The 27,343-nt window shown below is 47.2% G+C and overlaps 1 protein-coding gene across 1 annotated transcript; it reads right to left on the bottom strand.

The window, feature by feature from the left end:
* Nucleotides 1-151: 151 nt before the first annotated feature.
* On the bottom strand, nt 152-27,005 carry TMEM120B (transmembrane protein 120B). Its single transcript, XM_048514534.1, is given in 12 exon segments — nt 152-1,046; nt 2,756-2,824; nt 5,132-5,196; nt 5,649-5,741; nt 6,773-6,834; nt 8,854-8,919; nt 9,924-10,097; nt 13,494-13,514; nt 13,833-13,892; nt 18,322-18,447; nt 19,650-19,759; nt 26,803-27,005. Coding segments are annotated over 12 exon segments (1,023 nt in total). The 5' UTR covers nt 26,872-27,005; the 3' UTR covers nt 152-938.
* Nucleotides 27,006-27,343: the final 338 nt, after the last annotated feature.

The following is a 27,343-nucleotide window of genomic DNA, read 5'->3' as shown; positions in this document are numbered from 1 at the left end:
CCTCTTCAGTCCCAGGCAGGAAAATTCTGAATGTGTGCCCTGTTCGCCATACATTTTCACCACCCTTAAAGCCACTTCCTCCAAGATGACTTTTTAAAAGGGAACCTCAAGTTTGACGACAACGTGAAATAAAACCTGCTAAAAAAATGACTTGGAGGAGGGAGTACTTTTATTTGCTATCTTTTCTTCCCCCATCCCCTATCAAGACTCAACAAAATTTGAGTTCCTGTAAACGGAACATCCCATTCAACCTCTGTGCGAACAAACCACATTATACCGTATCATTCACTGGGTTTCAAGAGGCTTTCTACATAGCTTTTTGTTTGTTTGTAAGCAAGTCTAAGTTACAGTAACGAGGCAAAGAATCCCCTCCACCTGTTTTATGTGCCACTGACAGTGTTTCCAATTAGTCTGCAAGTGGAGAAGAGCCATTAGCAGCTTCAAGTTCACAAGCCCTGTTCCCACACAGCCCCTGTTTGTTCCTAAGATGGAGTCTCAAAATGCATAGAGCTCAGGAAGGGGAACCATGTAGTAGTTTGGAGCAGCCACCAAGATTCCAATATCTGCTGGCATTTCAGCCAGCATTTAATCAAACACTTGCTTTATGTCGGAGTAGTAAAGCTTCCTTTCTCTCTTGATAATCCCATCTTTTCCCTAGCAGGGATCAATCTCTGGTGTATTCCGAGGAAAGTCAAATGGGTGTGGGATTAAGTTAAACAGAAACAAGTGGCTACCAGCTGGAAAGAGAAGCACTTGCAAATTAAGTCAGCTGGGAAGACTTCATAGCATAAAGAGGATGCAGGCTCCTCCACGGTTTGCATACTGTAGGGCCAGTTAAAGGCCGAGCATGGAACATGTCCAAAATACAAGTCTAATCAAAGGGAAGGCAGAAAGGGACCGAACCCCAAATTCCAGTCATCGGAAGCACAATCCTGTTTTCACAGCTTCTTCCTTTTGTTCTTCTGGAGTTTGGTGTGCACTACTTTTAGAGTTGTGAGGAAGTTTCCAAGGAAGAGCACCAGAAATGTGAGAGCAAGCACAAAAACCTGGAGGGACAAGGAAAAACCAGACAAATATACAGTTAAAAACCAAACAAATATAATAGTTTTAATAGCCGCAGATTGCAGAAACAGAGGGAAAAAAGGAAACATTAAGTTAAAACATTTAGCAAACAGCTGACTGACTAATCATGTCAGAGTTTAATATAATCCCAATGGTAACAGACTAAGGACTACCCATTTCACCATCCTGTTTTCTGCAGCAGCCAAGCAGATGCCCCAGAAGGCCACACTGAGCCCAAAGTCACCTCCAGCAAATGATATCTGGAAGTACACAGCCTCTCAACAGCCTTTTAGCAGTCTTAGATAATAACTGCTGACAGGTCTCTCCGCCACAAATTTGTCTCACCCCCTTTTAAAATCATCTTAACTAGTGGGTATCACTGCTTCTTATGGGAAAAAATCCCACAAGTTAGTAATGGCTTGTATGAGCAGGTACTTACTGACCATCCAATTCACCCCCTGCCCCCACCTTTCTGCTGGAATTCCTTGATAATAAATGAGAAAGGGAGATTAATTTTTCTCTATGCCATGCATAATTTTAGACTGTTACGTCTAATCAATAAGCAAACTGAGATTCACCCACTGTAAATTAGGCAAGAGGACAAACAAAACATTTCCTCATCTGCTTTTTCTTGAATGGAACCTTCATTCATATTTAAAAAGAATCAAGAACACTCTTGAGTGGATTTAGTATTTTTCAGGCCACAACAAGAGCTCCTCTAGCAAATCCAATCTCTTCAATCCACCCACAGACACAGCAAGGGCTGATCTCTACCTGGTGCATTCCCACCCCCATTCCAAGTCCACACAGCAAACAGGATCAGTGAAGATTATAATTTACAGTGCTGACTTCCTGGTGTTGGCTATACACACGCTTAGAAAAACACTCCAACTGATGAGGAAATTACCACCTTATATACAGGAAACCCCGGATCTCCCATTAAGAATTTTCCATGAAGCTGCCTGATACGGAATCAGACTATTTGCCCCTCTAGGTCAACAGAGACTTCTCAGACAGGCAGCCGCTCTCCGTGGTTTTAAGGTCTCTCACATCACCTACCACCTAATCCAGACCTGGACATTCGTTAGCCAGACCAGCATACTATCCGACCCGCTTGGATGACCCTGACTGGCCCCTTAGCCAGAAGGTTGGGAGCTGGTGGCGTCTTTGAAAGCCCTGCGAGAAGCCGGGTTGCCTTGGCTGCCTCTGGGCTCTCTGCGGAAAAGTGCTCAGCCCTGCTGAGGCCTAGTGCTGCCCCAGATGCTTGAAGCCCTCGGGTGAGAATGGGTTGTCTTGCATGCCGGTTTCAAGGAGGCTTCTCTAAAAAGCTAGCCTACTGCCTTCGCCTGGCCTGGCCCTCCACAATATTTTCTGTTTCTTATGCGGCCCCATGGAAAAAATAATTGCCCACCCCTGACCTAATCTCTTGAACTGGAGTTGCTGTGGATTGAACCGGGGACCTTCTGTATGCCAAGGGAATCTCTATAACTGAGCCACAGCCCCTCTCCCAAAGAGACAAGAGAGGAGCATCCAACTTATAGTAACATAAGATATCTACCAGTAATAGAACACAGACAGTGATCCCCTCTTCTTCCTCCTCTTCTACTATATCCCCTAATACAAAGCAAGACTGACCTTCTACTATATCCCCTAAATACCCCTTCAAGCCTGACCTTCTAGAGCAAATGCTTACCTGCCATTCTTTACATTCCTTATGTCTTGACAATTCGAAAAGTGTGATAGCATTGTAGAGCTGCCAGAACTGAAGGAGGGGTTGGGGTAAGGAAGGAGAAAGAATTGAGAAAGCAGAACTATATTCTTGGAAGAGCCAAGCAGAAAAATCTAAATAACCGACCCAAATTACAAATTAATTATCCCACTGCACACATTTTCCCTCTGGAAGAGTATCTGTGTACCTGAAACTGTAAGCTAGGCAAACTGTGGTCCCTGGATCCAACTCCACTTCGTATCACCCCAACAAACAAATATAGCATAAACACACATGAACAATAAAAATTCTCTAGGACAGTCTAGTAGGGGCTTCTCACTGGTTTGAATCAATATTGGTGTGCTGTAGGGTTCATTGTAAGGAGTGTTCTAGCAATTTCTTCCCTGTACGCTTCAGCTCTGCATTCGGTATTGGCATCTGAAGATGCCATCTAGATCACAGATGGTATAAACAGAGAGAATGCTAGAACATACATACAGCCCTCGGAAACCACATAGCACCCCTAACACCAAATTCTCTGTATGTAACTTCTTTTCATGCGAGGAAGATCCTATTGTGGATCCCAGGACTGCTGGCTCTTTTAGTACAAGATTGCTTTTGACATGTGACATGCAACTGTTCTGCTGAGCCAAAGGGGCCAAATTACATAAATTTCCTCGTATTTGTAGCATCATGGAAAGCCATCTAGGAGCACCATGAATGCCCGATTCTAGTTGAGACCACTGCAGCACAGGGGAGAGGGTTTTTCCAGCTTGTAATGGCCAACCCATACCCCCCAGCACCATTTTTATTTTATTTATTTATTCTTGTATTCTTTATTAGGACTTTTTTTATACCCATCGAAGATTTCATCCCCTAAGGGCTCAAGGTGTACAACATCATAAAAAATACAATATAAAAATAAGTAAACTACTTAAAAGCAATGATAAAAATTTTCAGGGTTCTCTGTTCTAAATTATATTAAAAACTCAGCAAATTAAAGTGGCGTCCAGCATTCCAGTAATAAAAAATCCCTCCCCCCCCCTGTGAAAGGGAGAGGCATGGCATTGAGTCTCTCATTAGATCGGGGAATTGGAGAACCTGCGTGCTCTCTCAGATAAATTCAGGAACTACAATTCTCTATCAGTTTCTGTCAGCATGCACAATTGGCCATGCTGGTAGGGCTGATGGGAATCTGTAGTTCTGAACATCTGAGAGCCGCAGGGTTCCCTAACTCTCGCGATTAGAGTGATAGGTGGCCCAGCTGTTGTCAAGGGTCGTAAGGAGGGGGCACCATTAAGCGGTTGGAGTTCCTCCAAAAGGCCCGGGCGAAACAGTCTGCCTCTTACAGGCTCCCATGGAACTCCCCCCTAAGGTCCCTGGGTGAGAGGGTCCGGACAGCTGGAGGAAGAGTTGCCCCACCAGGCCACTGGCCAGGAGCTGCAGTTGGGTCCTGGCAGCCGATGTGAGAGACCAGCAGCCTATCATGCTGAAGGGCCAGGGACCACTAGAGTAAATTGGCCTCCTCACTGACCGGTCGGATGGCCGTGTAAGGGACATATATAGGGTGATGCGGCCTCTAAGATAATGCGATTTTGAGAAAAAAAAAAAAGAAATCTGGCAGGGAGGGAGGGAAGGCAGGATCCCCTCCACCCCCTGTGCCACAGTAATCCCAGCCACAGATGCAGGCGAAACGTCAGGAGAAAATGCTACTGGTACACGGCCATACAGCCTGGCGAAACTCCACAACACTCTCTAAGAGACACAGTGTTTCCCCAACCTCTTCATGAGGGTCAGGGGTACGCCTTGACCTCACTCTTCTTCATATCCTCATACAGTACCCCTGTTTCTACCCCTCACAATCTCTCCATTTGCCCTCTAAAGCTATTACACTCCCACCTTCCCCTCTCCCAGGGTGAAGGAAGCACTGGGGGTGGTGGTGGTGGCTGCTAACCTGTGGCAGGCCCTGCCCCATGGGCTGTGCTCCATGTCCTTCTTGCTGGCTTCGGGTGGGAGACACCACACAGGCCATGGGGTAGTGTTGCCGCGGTACCCTTGGGACACGGCACCCCAGGGTACCCCGGAACCCTGGTTGAGAATGGCTGCTCTAAGAAGTGCTTTACCACTTCCTGTCTCTGCATTATGACCCTGGGCTTCTTTGGTGGTCTCCTATCCAAAGTACAGTGACCCTACTTAGCTTCTGAGATCTGACAAAATTGGGCTAGCCAGGATCTCCCATCCACACCATGAAATCCTGCACCACAATGCCAGAAGTGCAAGCTTTAAAACCAATAATGGTCTCCCACCTCCTTCTGCTTAAAAACCTTTCTGGAACACTTAGAGGAGGGCCGCCCAACTTACATGCCCAAAGAACAAGAAGGGGAGCAGAAAGGTCAGCCCTCGCCACATCCAAGACTGAAATCCCTCTGTGAAAAGACCACAATGACAACAGTCAAGTTAGTCTGCACCAAAAGAGCCTCACATTTTGCCCTGAACCTTGCCAACTGAAAAAATCACAAAGCTGCATCATCACCCTCTTGTCTGGAAATGCACTTTTGAAGAGCTGTCGAACCCTAATCAAATAGGACAGAGGCTAGAAGGAAGGTGTGCAAAAGCTTTCACCCTAGAAAAGGAAATGCAACTAGGTTTTTCCAAGAAGGGATTCAAGCAGGGAACACAGTAGCACTTGTTCAGCACTGCTGGCATTCAAAAGCTTCAAGGATCTGAATGCAATCCCTGCAACTACCCTGTAAGGTAGGTCAGTGTTATCACAACGGACAGAGGCCAAAGCATTTCCCTCTGCCCTCCCTACAAGACACTGATATTCTGACTGAATAAATGCCTTCAGAAAATGACACCTCCCTCTCGTGAGACTCACCCACTGTAAGATCTAAGTGGTTTCTTTCCCCCAGGGCACGAAGTCTGTAAAGGCAGCCACTCTGATAGTAGTATTGTAGAAACTGGACACAACCTAGGAGGAAGTAATGGAATTATTCAAACTAACCAAGGTTGAGATTTAACAAAAAAAGGTGCGCTTGATGAATAAACAGCCCTCTCCTCTTGTTAGGATTTGTCACTTTAGTATAGAGGTCTCCCCTGTCAAAGGAAAGAAAAAGAGAGGAAGGACCTCCAATATTTTAGTGCTCTTCTGTCCTCCATTTATGAGTTTCTATAAAGTTTCTAGGTCTTTTATTTGAACTTGTCCCTAATCTGGAGGAACCGGGTTTGATTCCCAGCTCTGCCGCCTGAGCTGTGGAGGCTGATCTGGGGAATTCTGATTAGCCTGTGTAATCTCCCACACACCGCGCTAGGTGTGCAAGGGACCTTGGGCTAAGAAGGTCACAGGCTCTTCTGAGTTTCTCAGCCCTGCACCCACCTCCTACAGGGTGTTTGTTGCTGAGGGGTATAAGGGCAAGGAGATTGTCAGCCCCTTGCTGAGAGTCTCCTACAGGAGAGAAAGGGGGGATATAAATCCAAACTACTACTACTACTACTACTACTACTACTACTACTACTACTACTACTACTACTACTCCCTCCTCCTCCTCCTAATAGCCCTGTTGGAGTTTTCTGCCATAAACTGTGGTGTAGGAGATGTCAGACTAGGATTTCAACTCAGGTTCAAACTCCTACTCTCCTGCATGACCATGAGTTGTTTGTCAGCTGAACCTGCCTACAAGGATAAAATGGAGGAAAGAGAGACAATGTTGTAAACTACTTTTGGTCCCCCTTGGAGAGTAAGGTGGGAGATGAATGTGCCAGGAGTGGTTAACCCACGGTGCTCCAAATTTTCATGGACTACAATTCCCATCAGCCCCTGCCAGGATGGCCAATTGGCCTTTGTATAAGTTTGCGAGTTAATGACTTTTTCCTGCTGTTTCCATGCACATGCCTGACTTCCAAGGCACATCTGTACTGCTTCTTACAACCTGCAAAGAATTTCCCCCACCGAGCCTCCAGCATCAAGAGAAAAACTCCAATGTTAATAAACAACATACTCACTCTGAAAAATTGAGAATGCTAAAAACTGGTTGCGGAACATTTGGTACATGAGACCATCTGGCCTGGAAGAATAACAAAACAAGATGGCTGAGTAAACAGGCACACACCGTGTCCTTCTGTATCACAATCTGATGTTGTCAGGAATTAACCCCATTTCCCCTTTCCAGTACTTTCCAACATATAAGCATGGTCCCTTTAATTCATTTCCCCTAATTCACCAAAGTAAGCATCCTTCTACCTTTACCACCACAGACTGCTGGAGCGGAGAGACAGTCAACAGTCCAGCATATTAAAAATCAACAGTCCAGCTTATTAAAAAAACCAAAAAAAAAAGAAGAAGGCTAGTCTGAGAAAAAAGGAAGCCTCTGCAGCTATTAATCGCAATACCATGAGACTAAAATGGGAGTTTTGCTACACAGGAGGAGCAGTCGAATATGCAATATTGAAACAGCTGCTGCGCCAACCAAGCATCACAATAGCCACCCTCCCAGTGTGTTTGTATTACCCTTCCTCCCCCTCCCTGTGACAGACGCAACATAGATTCTTGTTCGGTTTAAGCAGCCGTTTGGACAGCTTCCCATAATAATTTATTTGGCCCTAAAAGGAAAAGTACCTTGTGGCAATCACTACAGGAGCAAAACTAGGCAACCCGTAATCAGAGAAGAGTTTCTAAATACTCAGAGGAGACTCCCCAGGAATGCAGAATAATATGACTTTGCAAATGATGCCAAAGCCAAAAAAGACCCAAGGACCTGGCGGGTGGCACTCCGTGATCAGGGTGAACTAGGAGGCCAAAAATGGACCTGGAAAGAGCCACCCCCCAGGCCTGCCCATTGCAAGAAGAGGAGCAGGATCTGGGGCCACCGCACTGACTCAGAGCACTGGCTGATTCTGCCACCTACCCATCTTGCTTGCTCCAGGTGGGACTCTCCTTACCTACCTTAACGGTAGCAGCTCTGTCCATCATGGCAAGGGCTGCTGCTGCTGCTGCTGCCCACCCCCTACTTTGGGCATCTGGAGAGGCCACCCCTTGCTTGGGGTGAGGAAGTGGTGATTCTGGGGTCCCATCCTGGACTTTTGCCCAGGGCCCTCAGAATTATTAAGATCCCACTGCACCATCTGTTCTTGCAAGACCTACCATTGTGGCATACTCTAAGCTGATTGGCAGAAGTCCCTACCAAAAGGGGAGAGGGGACACACACCTCTCCCCAATACCTTGATCAGGACTTCAATTTTAACCCCGGGACAGAAGACCTGTCAAAATGCCCCAATGGAATTCAGTCACACTATTCAGTCTCTTGGACTGGATCCCGATGAAATTTTACAACAGTGGGACAGAATTTTACTGCCACCTCCCCTGCCAAGTTTGCCAACTTCTAGCTAGAGATCTCCTGGGATTACAACAGATCTCAAGGGGACAGAGATCAGTTTGCCTGGAGAAAATTGTCACTTTGGAAGGTGGAGGCTATGCCCCAGTGAAGCCCCTCCTCTTGCTAAACTCTGTCCTCCTTAGAGTCCACCACAGTCCCCGCCCCACCTCCAGGTATTTCCCAATCCAGGGCTGGCAACCTGCTCCCCACATCCTCCCCCACTGATCTCCATGAAGTACTGATCCTGAGGATGGGGGACTCTGAGTAATGACAGGAGAAGGCTCTTTTGTGGGAAAGGGGAATGGGTGGGAATAGCCAGTTTAGTCTGGATCCAACCCTTTGGGTAGCCTTACATCCACAGATTGTTCTCACCCCATGGTCTAAATCAGGGGTGTCAAACTCTCAGCCCTCCAAATGTTCATGAACTACAATTCCCACCAGTCCCTCCCAACATGAGCATTGGCTATACTTGGCAAGTACTGGTAGGAATTGTAGTGGTCATGAACTATCTGGAGGGCCGCATAGCTCTGCACACCTATGGATCTAAATTGTGCATTTTAGAGCAGATGTGTCCCAACTCCTGGTGCTTCAGGTGTTCATGGACTACAATTCCCATCAGCCCCTGCTGGCATGGCCATCTTCTGCTTCCAGTTCTAGAGTTTCCAAAGCTGGATTCAGACTCTGTTTTAACTTATTAAGCGCAGGACTTACCATGTTAACATCACACCAGATAGAAACGTTGAGACATAATGATGGGACACCCACCATCCCTTAATCCTGCAACGGAAGAGGACATTTCATGGATTATGCCACGGCAAACACAGGCCTGTACAGTAGAGAAGGAGCTGCAATTCAATTAAGGCTACTTTTAAAAATCTGTTGCTTTATTATGCGGTTGGCATAGCATAATGTCTAAGAAAAATGTGCTGTGATTCAGGAGGATTCGCTTTGAATCTTATTCCAGCAGCCAACTCCCTAGGTGACCTGAGCAGGTAAATATAATTTTCAGACAGACTCCAGCCTTGGCTCCTCCATACGCTCAACAACATGGAGATAATCAAACTGGCCTACCTCTCAGGGCTTTTGCAAAGATTGCTGCAATTGTATATGTAAATATATACCCACGTTTGCAAGCAAGTGTTCCCTGTATTCATAGTGTACATTTTTAGTTGGGAGCCAAGGTGCTTTGTAAATACCTATGAAGGCTGCATATGAAGCAATCTGCTGAAACACAAACCAAGCTTTTAAAAAATGCAAACCCTCCCCGCACTTTATTTGGACCGCGACCCCTTCAGCCAAGCAAACACAAGGCAAAAAGTTTGGCCTTTGGAAGAAGGAAGAAAAACCAGCCAAGCTTACTAGAAAAAAAAATAGGTATCACTTTACCTGTAAAACTGGTCATCATGAAACTTTCAAAACAAGAACTCCGCCTAGAATATTATTACTGCTCTGGCGATCTCACCAGTTTTCTTGCTGCCAACCTCTGGTACATTTTGTACAGTGCCTGATGCAGCAATCTTTTGTATTTTAAATCTTTTAAACCTCAGGACTAGAAAAGCCGCCCCACTGCCTCCAGAGAGCCATTCTAGAGTCAGCCAAGGGAGCTACCACCACCTCACCCTGGTCTGACCAAATCACATTTATGTCATATCCAGCCCTTGCAACCAATCAGTTCGACACCCTGGCCTAGCCTATAACCAATACCTGATAAGGTAACTGTATGATTGGTCTCATAAAGAGGGTTAAAGCCTTCTGTACTTGTATCTTAGGGGATCCGTGACTTTGATCCATTGTTGATGAGGACACTTTCCCTTATACTGTCAAGCGTGCAGTAATACCAAACTAAGAGGAAGTTGAACACTTCATCTGTCACCCTGAAGAAAGAGAAGGAGCAAAATCCCCCCCCCCCCGAGCAGATGAATATTTAAATATAAAGTCCAGTGCACAATTTGGAAACATTTTCTTCACACCCAAACAGAAGACCAGAAGTAACTGCTGTCGAGGTGGCCAAATTGCTGAGTTCCCTTTGCTGCCTCAAACACTTCCTTGCCTTGTTCCCTAAGCTCACCTTGGTTATCACCGAATTATCATCTAAAGTGGCTCTCAACCTTCCCTAATGTCACGGAGAAATCCCACAGCATACAGTTCCTCATGTTGTAGGTGACCCCCCAACCCTAACTTATTTTATCCATTTTACATGATGGAGGAGAACACTGGATGCAGAGAGTCTTAGGGCGCACTCCCTGTGAAAGCATTGTTCGACTCTCCCAAAGGGGTCCCGACCCCCAGGTTGAGAACCACTGAATTATCTGAACACAAGTGCCTGCTGCCAGCTTTGGCTCGAACTTCCAGTCTGCAGAACTTCCCCAGTGACCCAAGAAACAAACCAAAATTAGTCTATATTATTTGGGCTGGTCCCAACACTTGCGGACAGCAACTAACACTTCTAAAAAAACTGTCCGGGCACCAGGTGTTTATGTCAGTGTTTGTTGTTTTCAATGTTGTGGCCTTCCTGCCACTTCGAGCCTTCCAAAAACCTAAAACTGGATTCCACCAATCTGATGCAGGAATCAAAAAGATCCCAAAATTAGTTGTAGAAATAATAACAATCCTCTGGGGTTTCAGTGAGTATGGTATGAGCTGCGAAGGGGAAAAAAATACATATTTCATCAAATATTTCCCTTTGGCAGTACAGGAAGGGATCAACAACAACGAAAAAGTATAATTGTAATCTTTTCCACACATTTGGAATTACTCTTAATTTTAATAGGAGTCAATCCACAAGCCCTGGGAACAAAACAGCTCCCATAGAGGATCTAAGGCAGTGGTGGTGAACCTTTGGCACTCCAGATGTTATGGACTACAATTCCCATCAGCCCCTGCCAGCATGGCCAATTGGCCATGCTGGCAGGGGCTGATGTCAGGAATATCCCTGTAGTCCATAACATCTGGAGTGCCAAAGGTTCACCGCCATCGGATCTAAGAGTCAAACGCTTGTGGGCAGTTTGTATGCATTTCTAATACCTACAAGCGTCGATGGACTGTAGAAGGGAAGAAAACTCTGCTTAAGATGGGAGCTTCCTTAAGAGGCCCTGGAAAAGTCGAAAGTGTCTGCTGCAGTAGAAAGCCTCAGGAAGTAAAGGTGGGATTCTCTCTCAGGGTCTTGGGAGCTCCTCCAAAATTTGGAAGGGAGATAGTCGCGATGGTCCTGACAAGATAACTCCTCACAGACTAAGTGGCATAACCTCCCCAAGCAGGCAGGCACGATTGTCCACGTGATGCTAATTCCTTCTGAAGAGGCGTGTGTGCCAGACAAGCAGAGCATGATCCAATTTACAAATGCACTACGGGACTAATACGGTGTGGGGATCCTATTAGACCTGGATAAATCCAATCAACTGGAAAACCAATACTGACTCACCCGATCAGATTAGGTGCGCATAAAGATCTGTGGGAAGTCCCTCAATATACCTATGTCTAGGACTTCATGAATCGGCGGTAGCTCTAAAGCGGTGTTCAGGGAATCTTTGCAAGTTTAACTGTGGTTGCTCGTTGAGAAGATGAGAAAAGGCAGATGTCCATTAAGGATACTGAGAGTGTGCGTGGTATAGTGGTAATTATGGTTAAGAGAGGTGGACTCTAATCTGGAGAATTGGGTTTGATTCCCCACCTCTGCCCATGAGCAGCAGAGTCTTATTTGGTGAACCAGATATGTTTCCCCACTCCTACATTCCTTCTGGGTGACCTTGGGCTAGTCAGGAAGGGAAGGAGTTTGTAAGCCCCTTTGAGTCTTCCTACAGAAGAAAAAAAAAAAGGGGGGGGTATAAATCCAAACTCCTCTTCTTTTTCTTTCCCAAAACTGCTGAGTACCTCCTGCGATGCGGAACTGTGGGAGATGCTCTGGTGGCCCTTGAGAGTTCCCTAGAACATGCACCCTTATGAAGCTTCTACAATCTGCTATGATAGCACAGCAGACGGACACAGCCAGAGCTGCTTTAGTTTGGAGAGGAGACGGCTGAGGGGGGATATGATTGAAGTCTATACAATTATGCATGGGACAGAAAATGTTGACAGAGAGAAATTTTTCTCTCTTCTCACAATACTAGAACCAGGGGCATCCAAGGAAGGAAATGCTGGGGGGGGGAAGAATTAGGACTGGGGTGCGCGTGAACACTCTCTTCACACAACGCAGTGTGATTGGTGTTTGGAATATGCTGCCACAGGAGGGCGTGGATGGCCACTAACCTGGATAGTAGCTTTTAAAAGGCTTGGACCCAAGATTTCTATGGAGGAGAAGTTGATCCTATGGCTACCAATCTTGATCCCTCCCTTGATCTAGAGATGCCGACAAATGCCTTAACAGTCCAAGTGCTCAGGAGCAACAGCCTATGAGTTGGCCATTGCTTCTACATCCCACTGCATGCGGAGTCTCCCAAAGGTACCCTGGTGGAGCCACTCACAAGTAGCAGAGTGGCTGTGGACTAGATGGACTCTGGTCTGATCCAGCAGGCTTCTTCCTATGTTCTTATGCTTTGAGGGCAGAACATACGAAACTATATTCTCTTCAGTTGAGCCTCTCCTGATAAAATGAACTTTGGCTGTCATCAGAAAAATCCAGAATCTTTTTATTCACTGAAATATGATTGTCAGCTACAACATACACTGTAGCATGAAGCTTAAAATCCCCAGCCATTTTGAGCCTCTGGGCACCTATGGAATTATGACATGGGGTGGTGGCAGGGAAGGAGCGAGAGGCCTGGTGTGCCCCTCCAAGCCCCTGGAATGCCTCCGCGGGGGCACCCGCCCAGTGTGTCACACACACACCCCTCGCTCCCTTGGCGCTACGCCTCTGGTTTACAAAATGGCTGCTCAAGAGGAGGAGCCAACCACAAAATGTCAGGGAGTGAGGTTCTGTATAAGTCTAATAGCAGCTCTTCAACATTGAAAAACAGGAGCTCTGTTTAACAACGTACTTTTAAAAAATGTTATTTTAAAACATTTCCTTGCATATAATTTCAGTCACACCAATGAGGATCCTTGGCGCTTTCGTGGCAGTAGCTGTCAGCCAAGCAACTGCGCACAGCCCACCGGATCGCTTGGCAGTCAATGAGTAGAAGCCCTATGCGGGTTCCTGCTCTTTTGCTAGTAAACATCTCAAGGTGCCAGAAAAGTGACCAGACTTCAGCCCACGGAAAGGCACCATGTTAGGGGACTCCTACCTAAAAACCGCTTTCTCAACAAATAATGCTGCGCGGCCTTTTACCTCGATAATGAACAACTCATCTCGGTAAGCAACTGCTCCGAAGGAGTAAAATTATTGTCAAAGTACAGCTCTCTGAATTTTCGCCAGTTATTCATCTTTGTAGGCAAACCTGGAACATAAAAAAAGGCAGTTGGGACATCCACCAAACTTAGATTACAAAGGTAATTTCCAACAACACACCGAATGCCGCCCATCGCCGCTGCCGCCACCCGCCCGCCCGCGCTATATCGCCGCGCCTTACTCCTTGACCGCCGACCACCCACCCTTCCGGATAAGCCAAGGGGTCCGGGCTCATGATGCGCTATTGGTGTGGACAAAGGCTCCACCTTAGGCCCAGCCCATTTCGTGCCGCCTGCCCCCCCGCCCTCGGCAGCCCGACTTCCTTCCCACAGATAACAAGCAGGACCAGAGAAGAGAAATCACTTACTTTGCCTGATTACTTAGCAACGTTACATTCACATTTCCCAGCACCAGGTTTAAGTACAAACTGAAAGAAAAAAAACACCAACACACACGTCAGACTCCTCGGATAGCAGCCGGCAGCGTTTAGACTTTCACGCAACACACATCTGGAAACAACACCACTTGCGCGAGTGGCAAGAGGAGGGGCTACTTGGACTTTAAGCATATACAGGGAGCCAAAAGACGGCATTTTCTCACAGTGAGCAGGGAATTGTTTTAGTGACTGATTAACTGTCCGGGTGAAGAGCCAGTGTATGCGGTAGTGGTTAGAGCAGCAGCAAACTCCCCTAATCTGGAGAACCAAAGGTTTTGATTCCCCACCACCATCATGCGTGAGATAGGTAAACTAATGTGGTGAACCAGATTTGTTTTCCTTGCTCCATAAATGAAGCCTGTCAGGTAACCTCTGGCTAGTCACAGTTCTCTCAGAACTCTCTCAGCCTCAGTTACCTCACAAAATGTCTATTGTGGGGAGTGGAAGAGAAAGTGATTATAAGCTGCTTTGGGACACCTTGAAGGTAGAGAAAAGCAGGACATAACAACTAATTCATCTAATGATTTGTTGTAGAACCAGGGGGCATCCATTGAAAATGCTGGGGGGAAGAATTAGGACTAATAAAAGGAAACACTTCTTCACGCAACGTGTGATTGGTGTTTGGAATATGCTGCCACAGGAGGTGGTGATGGCCCACTAACCTTGGATAGCTTTAAAAAGTGGCTTGGACAGATTTATGGGAGGAGAATTAGATCTATGGCTACCAATCTTGATCCCTCCCTTGATCCTCTAGATTGCCAAACCAAATGCCTAGCAGGCTCAGGGTGCTCAGGAGCAGTAGCGAGCAGCAGGCCATTGCTTCTCTACATCCCGTACATGTAGGCTCCCAAAAGGAGGCATCTGGGTGGGCCACCATGAAGTAGCAGAATGCTGGACTAGATGGACTCTGGTCTAATCCAGCAGGCTAGTTCTTATGTTCTTATGTTGGCACAAACATAATTGCTGGCATACATACACATAAGTATGTATCTCAATCTGACAAAATACCTTTAAAAGTTTGAATCTGCCTGTCATCTGCTGAGGCCCTGTTTCGTTTCCAAGTCAGAGACGACATGTATGGTTGCTGCAATTTTAATTGATGTTGCTTATCAGTGATTGAAAACCACTAGGTCAAGATTTTTTGCATGATACACTTTTTTTTCCAGGCAGTTTTGAACTTTTGTGATCTCTCTGCTTGGTTTACTGGAAGTAGAGAGCAGCTTATTATAATATCAGAACTGTGACTAGCCACACCTCAAGTGGCAGAGCGGGGAATCAAACCCAGTTCTCCAGATTGCACCTGCTCTTAACCACTAAACCATGCTAGCTCTCTAATGATTTAAGAGGTTAAGAATGTGTGCCTGACATCTGGAAGGCCCCAGGTTTGAATCCCAACTCATGTCATGGAAACTCCTTGGGCCAGTCACATGTTCTCAGCCTGGCCTACCATACAAGGTGGTTATGAAAATAAAGTGGACCAGAGGAGAATGATGTAGCTTTTTATTTGAACTGATTCCCTAGTCATTCGTCATTTCCTGCGGGAAGGAGGCCCAGACCTTGTGGCAGCTGACAAGACAATTATACACAGTGATGGATACAGAAACATTATAAAACACATGCAGCCACTCCTATTAAAATATTAGAGCTTACCCTCACTAAAACGATGGTGTCCTAGCTTTGATCTCCACTCATTCACAATTTAAAATCAACATTAAAAAGCCCGACCTCAGACCAGGAGGCACCAGGAGGCACATCTGGGCTAGGGGAAATCAGTCCTGCTGGGGTGAATGCTGACCTTCTGTGTAATCACACCTGTCTTATGTTAATAGATCTTTTGTTCTGTGTCAATGTGCTTAGCAATGTAGATAACTAGTGCATCCCTGCTTGGCTCCAGACAGGAGGAGAGAGATCTGGAGGCCAGGGGCACAGCCCACCAGGAGACTGGGGCCTTTAAAGGACTCCCTTTCCAAAACAAAGTCTTTCACACTTCATTGTTCCCACAATCTCTGCACTGGAGGGAGAGGGGGTTGGAGAGTTGTAGAGAATCCCCAAGGTCAGTGGTATGAACCCTACTGGTGCACTCAGATGTTCATGGACTGCAATTCCCATCAGCCCCTGCCAGCATGACCAATTGGACTGCAATTCCCATCAGCCCCTGCCAGCATTACCAATTGGCAGGGGCTGATGGGAATTGCAGTCTATGAACATCTGGAGTGCCATAGGTTCGCCACCACGGCCTTAAGGGATGAATACTACTGTAAAAGCCAGGAACTTTAGAACCAGCTTTCTGAAGCTGAGTGCCTGTTGCCAACCCAATAAAGACTTCAAAACGTAGAGTCCACTTATTGAGGCCTGGTCCAGAACCTAACAGGAATCACCATTAATCTTCAGCGATAAGACGACCAATAGGAGGAGACTCAACAATTGTCTGGACGCTATATTTGGTATGCTGTATTAAATTGGTCTTCATTATTTTAAGGCTATAGAGCAGGGGTAGGGAACCTGCGGCTCTCCAGATGTTCAGGAACTACAATTCCCATCAGCCCCTACCAGCATGGCCAATTGGCCATGCTGACAGAGGCTGATGGGAATTGTAGTTCCTGAACATCTGGAGAGCCGCAGGTTCCCTACCCCTGCTATAGAGCCTATATTTATACTATATTTAGATTTGATATTATGAGAGTTTCTATTTGTTCACTTATGTATGTTGTTTCTGTTGTACACCACTCAGAGCCCTTTGGGGGTGAGTGGTATAAAAAATTTAATAAATAAAAACAAACAAACAAGAGGGGAAAGGGAGATGTAAAGGTCCCCATTGGGGAGAAAGGCAGCTTGGCACCAATTGAATTTATTTATAGCTGCTGGCTATTCTCAATTCAGGGACCAGGGCTCTACGGCTCTGGCCTAACCCCTGCCTGTAACAGCTCTTCCTTCTTAGCTGTGTATCCTGGCCTCTCCAAGGGACCTTGGTGGAGTCCCTTTCGTGAGTCCTGTAAGACAAACTGAGCTGTTCCACCGGCCTTTGGGTGAGGAACTGGTCAAGAGATCTACTACTTCACTGAGAGGCTGCTGGTTTCCATCTCTGGCAGGGGCCTTGGTTCCAATCTGGGTCTCCTGCCTTTCCCCTCCCAGCCTTTTTGATCGGGCACCTGTCTTTAATTTTGCTTGCTCTTTGTTTTAATGGGGTTAAGTTTTAGTTATGTATTTTATGTGCAACAGCACATTGGAACAGCTGTATTGTGAGCCGCCTCGAGCCCTTTGGGGGTGAGGCAGCCTATAAATCTAATCTATTATTATTATTATTATTATTATTATTATTATTATTATTATTATTATTATTATTATTATTATACACATAACAACACAGCACAAGTGTCTGGAATTCATCTCTGAATATCGAGTCCTTCCCAAGGACCTAGGATAGAGATGTAATTCGTTATGAATATGTGCAGTTCCTAGAAGTGCTGCTTTCTACCTGCAGCAGGTGGAGATCTGATGTTCTGTCCAAGTTTAGGCTTTCTCCAGATGTTTTCCAAGATTTCTTTGGGATTCCTCCTAGAGCACCGATGACTACTAGTGGGGTTACTGTTGTTCTTTTGCCACAATCGTTCAACTTCACCCCTTTGTAGGTCCTTTTGTATTTTGTGATCTTTTTCCAGCTCTTTGTCCTCTACCCTGCTGTCCAAGCTGGCACATGCAACATCTATGATCCAAACATGTTTTTTTCTCTCTACCACTTTCTGTTATGTCTACAGGGTGTTGTGTGTGCCTATTATTATTATTATTATTATTATTATTATTATTATTATTATTATTATTATTATTATTATTATTATTAATTCCACAAGCTGGGCTGGAGACAGTCGCCTCCAGCCACTGCACCTCTGTAGAAACCCACTGGCATCAAGGAGATCGGACGCTTCTCAACGCCAAACCAGCCCACTCAGGGGCTGCTCAGGTCAGCAGCAGCAGCAGCTCTTCACTGCCAAGGGAACAGACCGCCATAACTGGGGCCTTCTGCATAGAAGCACAAAGCTTTAATTACAAATACCATCTTCTCAAGAATGTGCTTGAATGTGAGCCCTCAGCCCTCGAATCATCTCCCTGACCTCCTCTCCCTCAAGGCTCGTCTAATAATAGCTTCCCTGCGATTGCTCCCCAGAGGTATCAGCTCACCATGATTAAAGTGGGAAACTATGCATGCACAAGGCCCTGCCAGCCCATGTGCCACTTCTCGACAATGCGCCCTTCAGGCAAACACTTGCTCCCGGCTAAGAGAACAACAGTCCCAAGAGAAGTGCAGGCAGCAGATTCCAATAACAAGAGTAACATGCACTGATCTCAAGAGGGTTCCCTCTGGCAAACACACACGCGAGAAAGACTCCATGCCCAAGGGTGCCTCTTTAAAGGAAACACATACCCGTTTTTCTTTGGCAGGTAAGCTTCCATGTCAAAGAAAGCATTGTGCCGCTCTTTGATCTGGCTGTTGATTTGCTGAATGAGTTCCGATTCTTCGTGGCTGCAATTGCGTTTGCATCTGTGAAGAAGTTGGGAGGGTGGTGATGGGAGATAAATGAATGCGTGGATATTTAACAGATTCTAGCACCACGTTCATCTACGGCAGAAAATCCGGTATTTCTTCCTCTTAATTCAAAGGCCAGCAGGATTCTGTGAAGATGTGATTAATTTTAACACGAGATCACCAATGAAATCAACTGGCAGTCTATTATTCCGTGCTGGTTCTCATGCTTGAGAGTCCTGCCTTTCAGGCCGAGGGTTTAAGAAGAAGAAGAGAAGAAGTTTGGATTTATACCCCACCTTTCTGTCCTGTAAGGAGACTGATGGTGGCTTACAAGCTCCTTTCCCTTCCTCTCCCCGCAACAGGTAGGTGGGGCTGACAGAGTTCTGAGAAAACTGTGACTAGCCCAAGGTCACCCAGCAGGAAGGTAGGAGTGCAGAAACACATCTGGTTCACCAGATAAGCCTCTGCCACTCAGGTGGAGGAGTGGGGAATCAAACCTGGTTCTCCAGATTAGAATCCACCTGCTCTTAACCACTACACCACGCTGGCTCTCTAAGACATTTCACCCCTTCCCATTGTTTCTACAACTGAGTGGGGACCTTTTGAACCAGGAATGGGGCATGATGAGCCATTCCCGATAAAACACAGGAGTCTACTGATGCGTCTTTTAATGTTTGGTTGTTCCACTATTTGAGCAGAAAGGTGGCACAGAAATGTTTTCAGTAGAAGAAATGCCACTAGGCCAGGGATGGCGAACCTTTTCGAGACCGAGTGCCCAAACTGCAACCCAAAACCCACTTGTTTATCGCAAAGTGCCAACATGGCAATTAAACTTGAATACTGAGGTTTTGGGTTAGAAAAAACGGTTGGCTCAGAGGCGCACGTTACTCGGGAGTAAGCTTGGTGAAGCAACCATGCAACGCTTCAGATGGGTGAATCACTTCATCCTAGGAGTGTTTTACTCACAAAGAAACCCCACTGCCAGGAACCGAAGCCACTCCCAGGAGTAAAAAAGGATCGCGGCTCCTGGGCCAGCTCTAGATATATGTGTGTGGTAGAGGTGTGATTTTCCGCCCCCCCCCTTGCCAAACTGTGTGCCTCGTGGTTGCCCCTAGAAAAGGGCTCCTGAAGTGCCACCTCTGGCACCCGTGCCACTATAGAGTTCGCCAATCACTGCATCTAGGCAGGCCACCATCCCCACTGCTACGTGCACTTTGGAAACTGGCCTTACCGTCAAGTCCTGCAAGCCCCTCTTTTGCTTCTGTATCGAGCTGCTGCATGCCGCCTGCAAGCTGTTCAGCTCTTCCAGTTTCTGCTTGTAGATTTTGTGCGTTTCCTGCCGAAACAAGAGGAAAAACATGGATTAAGTGTCACAGACGGAGAAGCTTACACTGCAGAAGCACGCACGTGAAACTGGCGAGGGGAGTGGATTATAAACAGTCTTGTAAAAGAAGAGGCTCCTCTTTTACAAGACTCTGTCTTCAGAGCGCTGGATCACATACAGGCTCATCCAGGGCTGACTGCATGGAAGCTCCATATTCACAGCAGGCATATTCCTCCAAGCCAGTGATTCCCAACCAGGGTTCCGTTGGAGTACCCTGGGGTGCCGCTCGAGACATGTCCCAGAGGTACCCAGCTGCAACGCCATCGCCCCCCCTCACTTTTTGCGGTGCTCCCACACTGGCAATTCAGCAAGGATATGGAGCTGGCTCCAGGGGCAGGACCTGCTGCAGTGGTCAGCAGCCATTTCCCACCCACTCCCCACCCTCCATGCTTCCCCCTTCACCCTGGGAGGGAAGGTGGTAGTGGGGGTAACAACTAGGGGAAGACTGGGAGGGAAGGTGGGGGGAGGATGGCAGAGGCTTATCGCGAGATATGAAGAGAGTGAGGGTCAAGGGTACGTGACATCAAAAGGTTGGAGAAAAACACTGCTCCCAAGCAATAAATGCAAAACCAGGGGGTGGGCCCTTGAGTCTTCCTGCCCTGCCACCTGTAAGACTTGGGCCACCGTTATGTTTGGCATATTATTATTGGCTATTGGCTATTATTAATTATTGTATTATTATTATTAGCCATATTATTATTATTATTACATTACATTACATTTGTTGTTGTTGTTGCTTGTTATATAAGGTTGTTATTGTTGTTACTATGTTGTAAACTGCCCTCCCGGAGGGCCCAGAGTGATGGAACAAACAAATAGATAGGGCACAACAAAAATCAATAATATCGCGAGATTTAAATAAATCATTAAATAGTGGCTCTATATATATTAAAACCAACCCCATTAAAATGTGGATTGAATGCAAAGAAGTAAAAAGATTCTGGGAAAAGGCATGGCTATGGATAGAGAAATTGGTGAAAAATAAAAGTAGGGAGGCTTAAAGAAATGATCTATTACGGTGGGAATAATTGATGATGAGAAAAAAATAGATACACAATAGAGAGAATATGTAATAAAGCGTTGATTGGAAGAGCAATACATGCAGTGATAAGCGTTTGGATGGGAAGATAGAGAAAAATGGGCGATTCAAGAAATGGTTGGAATATATATAGGAGCAATTGACGGTAGACATTTTTTGAAATATTACTCAAAAGGAAATAAAACATGGCAGAAAGCAGAATGAAATAATGACAGATATGGACAAGATTAAGTGAGAATTGGATGAAGAGAGACAGGAGTCGAGAAGACATATGGATAAAGAAGACAAACAACGAGATGAACTTACTGCTACTGTTTGCTTAAAGAAAAGTAAAAAAAACATAATATTAGGGGAGGGTGGGAGGGGAAAAAAGGGAAAATGTATTGTTTGGAAATTATATCAGAAAGATGTAAATAGAATGATTAGTTCAAACTATACAATAAAAAATATTTTTTAAAAAAGACTTGGCCACTGTAAGAAAACGGAAACATCTTCACTTGCAGAACGAAGCTATGAGTAGCTTTCCGCATTCATCCCACGACGCCTCAGACTCCACCACAATGCCCTAATCTTGCATTTCATTCACCAGCTGTTTCCGTGGAGTGGCTGACCGTACTGTGGGACAGGCATGGAACTTCATGGCTGGCTCTGAGTATCCCATTCCTTTAGAAGGCAATTTTTGTTTCAAAAAATCCCCTTACTCAATGTACGCCAAATGGGGAATAACCAAGTTCCTTCACAGGCCATGTTCATACTCAGGCACTTGGAAGACGGGCTGATGAAAAAATCCACATCTGCATCTAAACCCACACGGATCGGGTCCAGTTTCCAGCCCCGCATCTGCTGTGAGGGATAGGAAACAAATTTGCACAGACCCCCATGTGCAAATGGCCTATGGCTGGGGTGTCCAACTCTGGCGCTCTAGATGTTCATGAACTACAATTCCCATCAGCCCCTGCTGGCATGGCCAGCTGGACACCTCTGCCCTATGGCATGAGTGGTACCATGCCATCTGCCCAGAAGATGCTTGGCCATTAATTTCAGCATGGAACCACCTGCATTTTGAGACCCCTTTCTGAGAAAGACTCACTAACTTTCAAGATAGATTCAGAGGGTGGCCCAGAGGTGTGATCCAGCAGGTTCTCACAGGTTCCCGAGAGTAGGTTACTAATTATTTGTGTGTGCCGAGAGGGGGTTACTAATTGGTGATTTTGCCACGTGATTTTTGCCTTAGTTACGCCCCTCCTCTCAGCAGTAGCGCGCAGAACTTGAAGCAGTCTAGCAGGAGGTGCACTGACGCAGGCAGCCTGGCGCTTCAAGGCATTCGCTTCCGCCTAAGGACTGGCACACAGCGGTCAAGGCCCCTGCTACCAGCCCTCACTTCAGGGAATGCCCCCCGCCTCGGAATGCCTCGGCCATGCCCCCCCGGCTGCAACCCACCCAGCCCCATTGGCGCTACGCCACAGTTTGAATCCCACCACCATGGGAACCTGTTATTAAAATTTTTGGATCCCACCACTGGGGTGGCCATGTTGGTTGCCGTGGAACAGTTAAGATTAGAGTCCAGTCGCCTCTCAGGGTATGACTTTTCAAGAGTCTCACATAGAGATTTGACCCTCAAAACTCACACTCTGAAAATCTTGTTGGTCCGTAAGTTGCTACCGGCCCTGAATCTAACTCCCTCGCTTTCCAGTTGGGGTACTGGAGTTACAGAGCTTTGTACAACAGGTAGAAAGCTGGGATTTGTTTTCTTCCCTCTGCATCCCATATTCCCAAACGTGTTTCTTCCCAAGCAGAGATAACGGGGAGATTATCCACAGACGCCCTTCGAACCTTGCCTGCTCAGCAGGGCTAGAGGCTCCTGGAAGAAAATCTCGAACTGGAGGGCTGGAAACCTGTTGCTTAATAAAAGCCTAAATTAAACATTAACAGAAATCCTTTCCCCTTACACTTCGCAATCAGCACTTTTCACTATTTGCACTTGCATTAGAAAGAAAGCCAACTTCCAAACTTAAAAAAAAAATAAACTGAGAGTTCTCAGGTAACCCAACCCCCATCCCCCGGCCCAGACACCATTCTGGCTCCCCGTTGCCCTAAAATTGACCATTTATGCACAAAGAGTGAATGTCTCCCTTGCAAGACACATACCAGGGGATTGCTGAAACACTCAAAGTCCATAAAGAAATAAATGTTTAATTGAGAAATTTACTCATTATCAAAAGGTCGTGAATTCAAGAGAGGAGCTGTTCTTGGCTGAGAGATGGGGCTACATTCTCACACAGAAAAGTATGTTCCAGCCGCAATGTAGAATTTTCCAAGCTACTCATTTCATGCGCCAGAGATGGAGGAGCGGGTCACTTCGGAACTGAATGCGAGCCACATTTTCAAGCATGGATACCACTAGTAGCAGAACAGATAAAGTCCAGCAGTCTTTTTCCTTGGAACGTCTGCTTGTTCTGTGGTGGCAGTTACAAAACAGACTTTTCAACCTAAGTTCCAAGGAAGAAAAGGAAAAAATACTTCCCTTTCAGCTCTTGGTCTCAAGGCATTGCTAAGTTTCATCTTATTGCATAAGGGTGCAATGTGTGTGTGTGTGTGTTGAATAAAGGTGCTAAGATTTAAACCTGGGAACAACCACCTGACATCAGGTGCCCAGAATCTGGCCTTCCCTCCACCCACATTCTGACAAGCTATTTCTTGCTGTGGCATCTGATTGGCCTGCACAAGGTCCCAGGTTCAGTTCTCAGCATCTTGAGTTAAAAGGGTCAGGTGGGAGGCAATTTCAAAGACCTCTGGCTGAAGTCCTGAGAGAGCTGCTGCCAGTCTGTGTAAGCAATACTGGATCTTGATGGACCTAGTGTCTGATTCAGTGTTCATGTGTTCATGTGTTTAAGCAATCCAGAAGCCATCTGTGCCTTCATGGAGGGCAAAGGAAAGAGAAGAGGGTCTGCAAGGTCACAGCTATGGCAAGACAAGGGAGCACGGCTCGTCAAATCTGCTCCAACTGGTTCAAAAGCACAGCCTTTATTACACACACTCTCAGCTTCAAGTCCAGCTCTATTCGCATGCCAAAGTTTGCTGCACAAGTTGGTCAGGGCAGAAACCCAAGAAGTAACGAACAGATCTAAGGAAAATTGCAGAGGCTGAACACACCTCAAAAACTGCACAACAGCCCTGAAGAACCAGCTTCTCTTCTCTCCCATCGCAAGGAAGCAGCTACGTTGGGAGTGTCCTAACCCACATTTTAATATGTCAATAAAAATTCAATATCAAATCCCATGCCTTCACCAAGAACAATCCCTTGAAACCCTTCTGGCATGTACGTGACTCAGTTGTTAGGAACCAGGAAGAAGAATTTTATTCACCCAGGCCTTTACCTGCATTTTTATTCCTATAATATCCTGCTCATTCCTCGCCTCTACACTACGGGCTGCACAGATGCTGCTTTTAGAACTTGCTGGTTTCAAATTCAGCTGATGGCCTCTAGTGTTGGAGTTTTAATTCACTGTCTGTACCGGGGGTGTCCAACTCTGGGGCTTCAGATGTTCACAGACTACAATTCCCATCAGCCCCTGCTGGCATGGCCAATTGGCCATGCCAGCAGGGGCTGATGGGGATTGTAGTCCATGAACATCTGAAGTGCCAGAGTTGGACAGCCCTGGTCTATACCTATACTATTAAACTGTATTTTCTATGGTTTCCTTTTATGCTGCTAGCCCCATTAGTATGGTTGCCAACTACCAGGTGTGGCCTGGTGATCTCCCCCATTTATGACTGGTCTCTAGATGTCCCCTGGAGAAAATGGCTGCTTTGGTGGAGTCCATAGAATTTTACCATGCTGCTGTCCCTCCCCAAAGCCCGCCCTCTCCAGGGCCTACCCCCAAAAATTTCCCAACCCACAGCTGCCAGTCCTACGCATTAGGTAGACTCCGAAGAGCGCAGCATGGAAACCTTTCAAGTAAACCACATGAATTCTTGCCGCTTACAAAAACACGTAGAACTAGGATGCGTCTGTTGATGTTATGAGCTGGTATAATCCCGGCAGTAGTGCGGGGCAGGGCAGGGGGGCACTAAGCGGAACGCTGACATGATCTGCCCTCCTCCCCCATCAGCGAAAACATTTCTCACATCACACAACACAGCCGGTTACATTAACGAACTTAAGAAGGCGCTATTTATTTGTTGAAATCTGCTACCCCGCTTCTCCCAGGCTCAGCATAACACTGGACTTAAGAGACGGTCTTGCACTGCTAGGCTAGGCTGTCACCTGTATCGAAAGGCATCCTTTGCCCCTACTATTTTTGCAAAAACCCTTTTTATACCCCCCCTTCCCCTCTCTTGCCTAAGAACCCCCAGACCTCACCATGAGCTTGTATCATCCATGGCTAATACTCAGACTGTAGTCCCAACAAAATTTAAAGTCTTCCTGATCGAATAAAGTCACCTTAAGAAATCTACGGGAAATCACAGCAATTGAAAATGGCCAAGAGAGCTAGGAAACGTCCCCTCAGCGGCTTCCTTTATCTTAGTCTCTGAAGCACCACCCACTCTTTCAAGGAGATTATCTAAATATCCATTACAGATCGGTGCTGTAACCTTTCCACTTCAGAACCGAATTGCACACAATCACGGTTCACTTCCCTTAACAACCCCCCCCCACAACTCTTTGCTCTCCCCACTTTGAAATGACATACTAGCAAAGAGAGCGTCCGTCCTTAAGAAACTAGTCCTTTTCCACCAAAGATTATGCAGGAATAAACTGTCATTAGTCTTGAAGATGCTGCCAGACTGTTTTTATTTCTGGTAGGTTGAGTTTCTGGTCTTATAATTTCTCTCAAAAGTCTCGACTACAAATGCATTCACCCTTTCACACCCCCGATTCCCCTCCCATTCCCTGTTTTTCCTCCTTTTACCATGTTAAAAACTATTTTCTTCAACATTGGTCCATTTGAGCTTTTCTAAACAGATGGGCGGTCAGCAATTTAAAACCAAATCAGCACACACAAAGAGGCCTCGACACCACCCGGAAACTTTCAGATGCCCAAGCGTTAGTGTTAATAACAGATAAACCTTGTTAACTCCCCTGAACACCCAAGCGCTGGATTTGGCCAATGTTTATAGCAGGGGTGTCCAACTGTGCTCCTCCAGATGTTCAAATGCTGGCAGGGGCTGATGGGCACTGTAGTCTGTGAACATCTGGAGGGCCACAGCTGGTCACTCCCTGGTTTGTGGGTAGAAGGTGGCAATGAGCATGAAGGTTCTTCGGAGGGAAACTGTTTTGCAAGCAGCCAATATTAGCGTTGTTGATTAAAACATCTCATGAACTCCGCTGCAGGGCCTAGAAAACAGCAGAGAGGGAGGCAGGGAGATGCCCGCGGCCTCTGTCCTCCTGGGCAGCCTGGCGAAACCTGAGCCCGTCTCCTTGAGCGAAAAAAAAGGTCTCTCAAATGCCTCGCTGCGACCTTGCAGAGGGGGAATCCACTGGATCTCAGGAAGCATCCCCCCCTGCAGAAAGGAGGGCCAGGTAGAGGTAGGAGGTGCCCCCCCCCCCCAGCCGGGTTTGGCCATCTCAAGTACCAGTCCAAGAGGGCACCGCACGGGGAGGGGTGGGGGGAGGGCTCTTCCCTCTCGCACGCACAGCCAAGGACCTTGCAAGGTGGGCCCCCACGCAAAGCTGCGCCATCCGATGGCCAAGGCTTAGAGGGGACGGCACGTTGCGCCCCCGTTTCGCACGCTCCAAGCCTGGCGTCGGAAGGGGCCCCGGGCCAGACACAGAGGCGCACCGGCTCCTTGCGCGCGGTTTGCGCTCCTGCTGCGCGCTCCCTGGGCAGCAAAGCCCCGCTCGGGACCGGCTCTCCACGCTCTTCTCTTCCCCTTCCCTGAACCCACCCCAGAGGGGGCGAGGGACAGCGGAGCCCCCCCCCCCAAGAAGCCCCCCCCCCCCGGCCCAGCCTACCTGCAGCTGCTGGAACTCCTCCTCCAGCTCCTGCCAGTCGCCCCGGCGTTTCTCCAAGGGCGGCCCCATCCCGCCGGCCGCTCAGTGCGAGCCCCCCGATGCCGCCCCCGGGGCCACGTGCGCACCCGACGTCATCAGACACCCCCCCCCCCAAAAAAAGAAAGGCTCCTGGGTTTGAGACTGGAGGGACTTTGGAGCCGGGGGGGAGCTCAGAGGGGTGCTTTGCAAGCAGCCGACCCCCGGGCAAGTGCGCGCATCCCGCGGGAGCGGGGCAAGAAGCAGACCCGCCGCCGGGCCTCTCCACGGGACGCCGCCCTGCCCACCCGGACCCCACCCCCCCCGGCCAAGGCTAGACCCAGCGGGACCAGATATATTTATGAACATGGGCAGCCAGGCGAAGAGAGCCACTGCGCCCGCGCGGCCTCCCTGGGCCACCTCCTCCTCCTCCTCCTCGCTGCAATTGGGTGAAGCCGAAACCCCGTTCCCCGCCCCCCTCCTCGGCCCCCTCCCCAAACCTCTCGGAAGTTAACCCTCCCCGGAT

Source organism: Sphaerodactylus townsendi, linkage group LG13 (assembly GCF_021028975.2).
Source record: "Sphaerodactylus townsendi isolate TG3544 linkage group LG13, MPM_Stown_v2.3, whole genome shotgun sequence".
NCBI classification, from domain to species: domain Eukaryota; kingdom Metazoa; phylum Chordata; class Lepidosauria; order Squamata; family Sphaerodactylidae; genus Sphaerodactylus; species Sphaerodactylus townsendi.
This window is presented reverse-complemented; position numbering and strand designations above follow the sequence as displayed.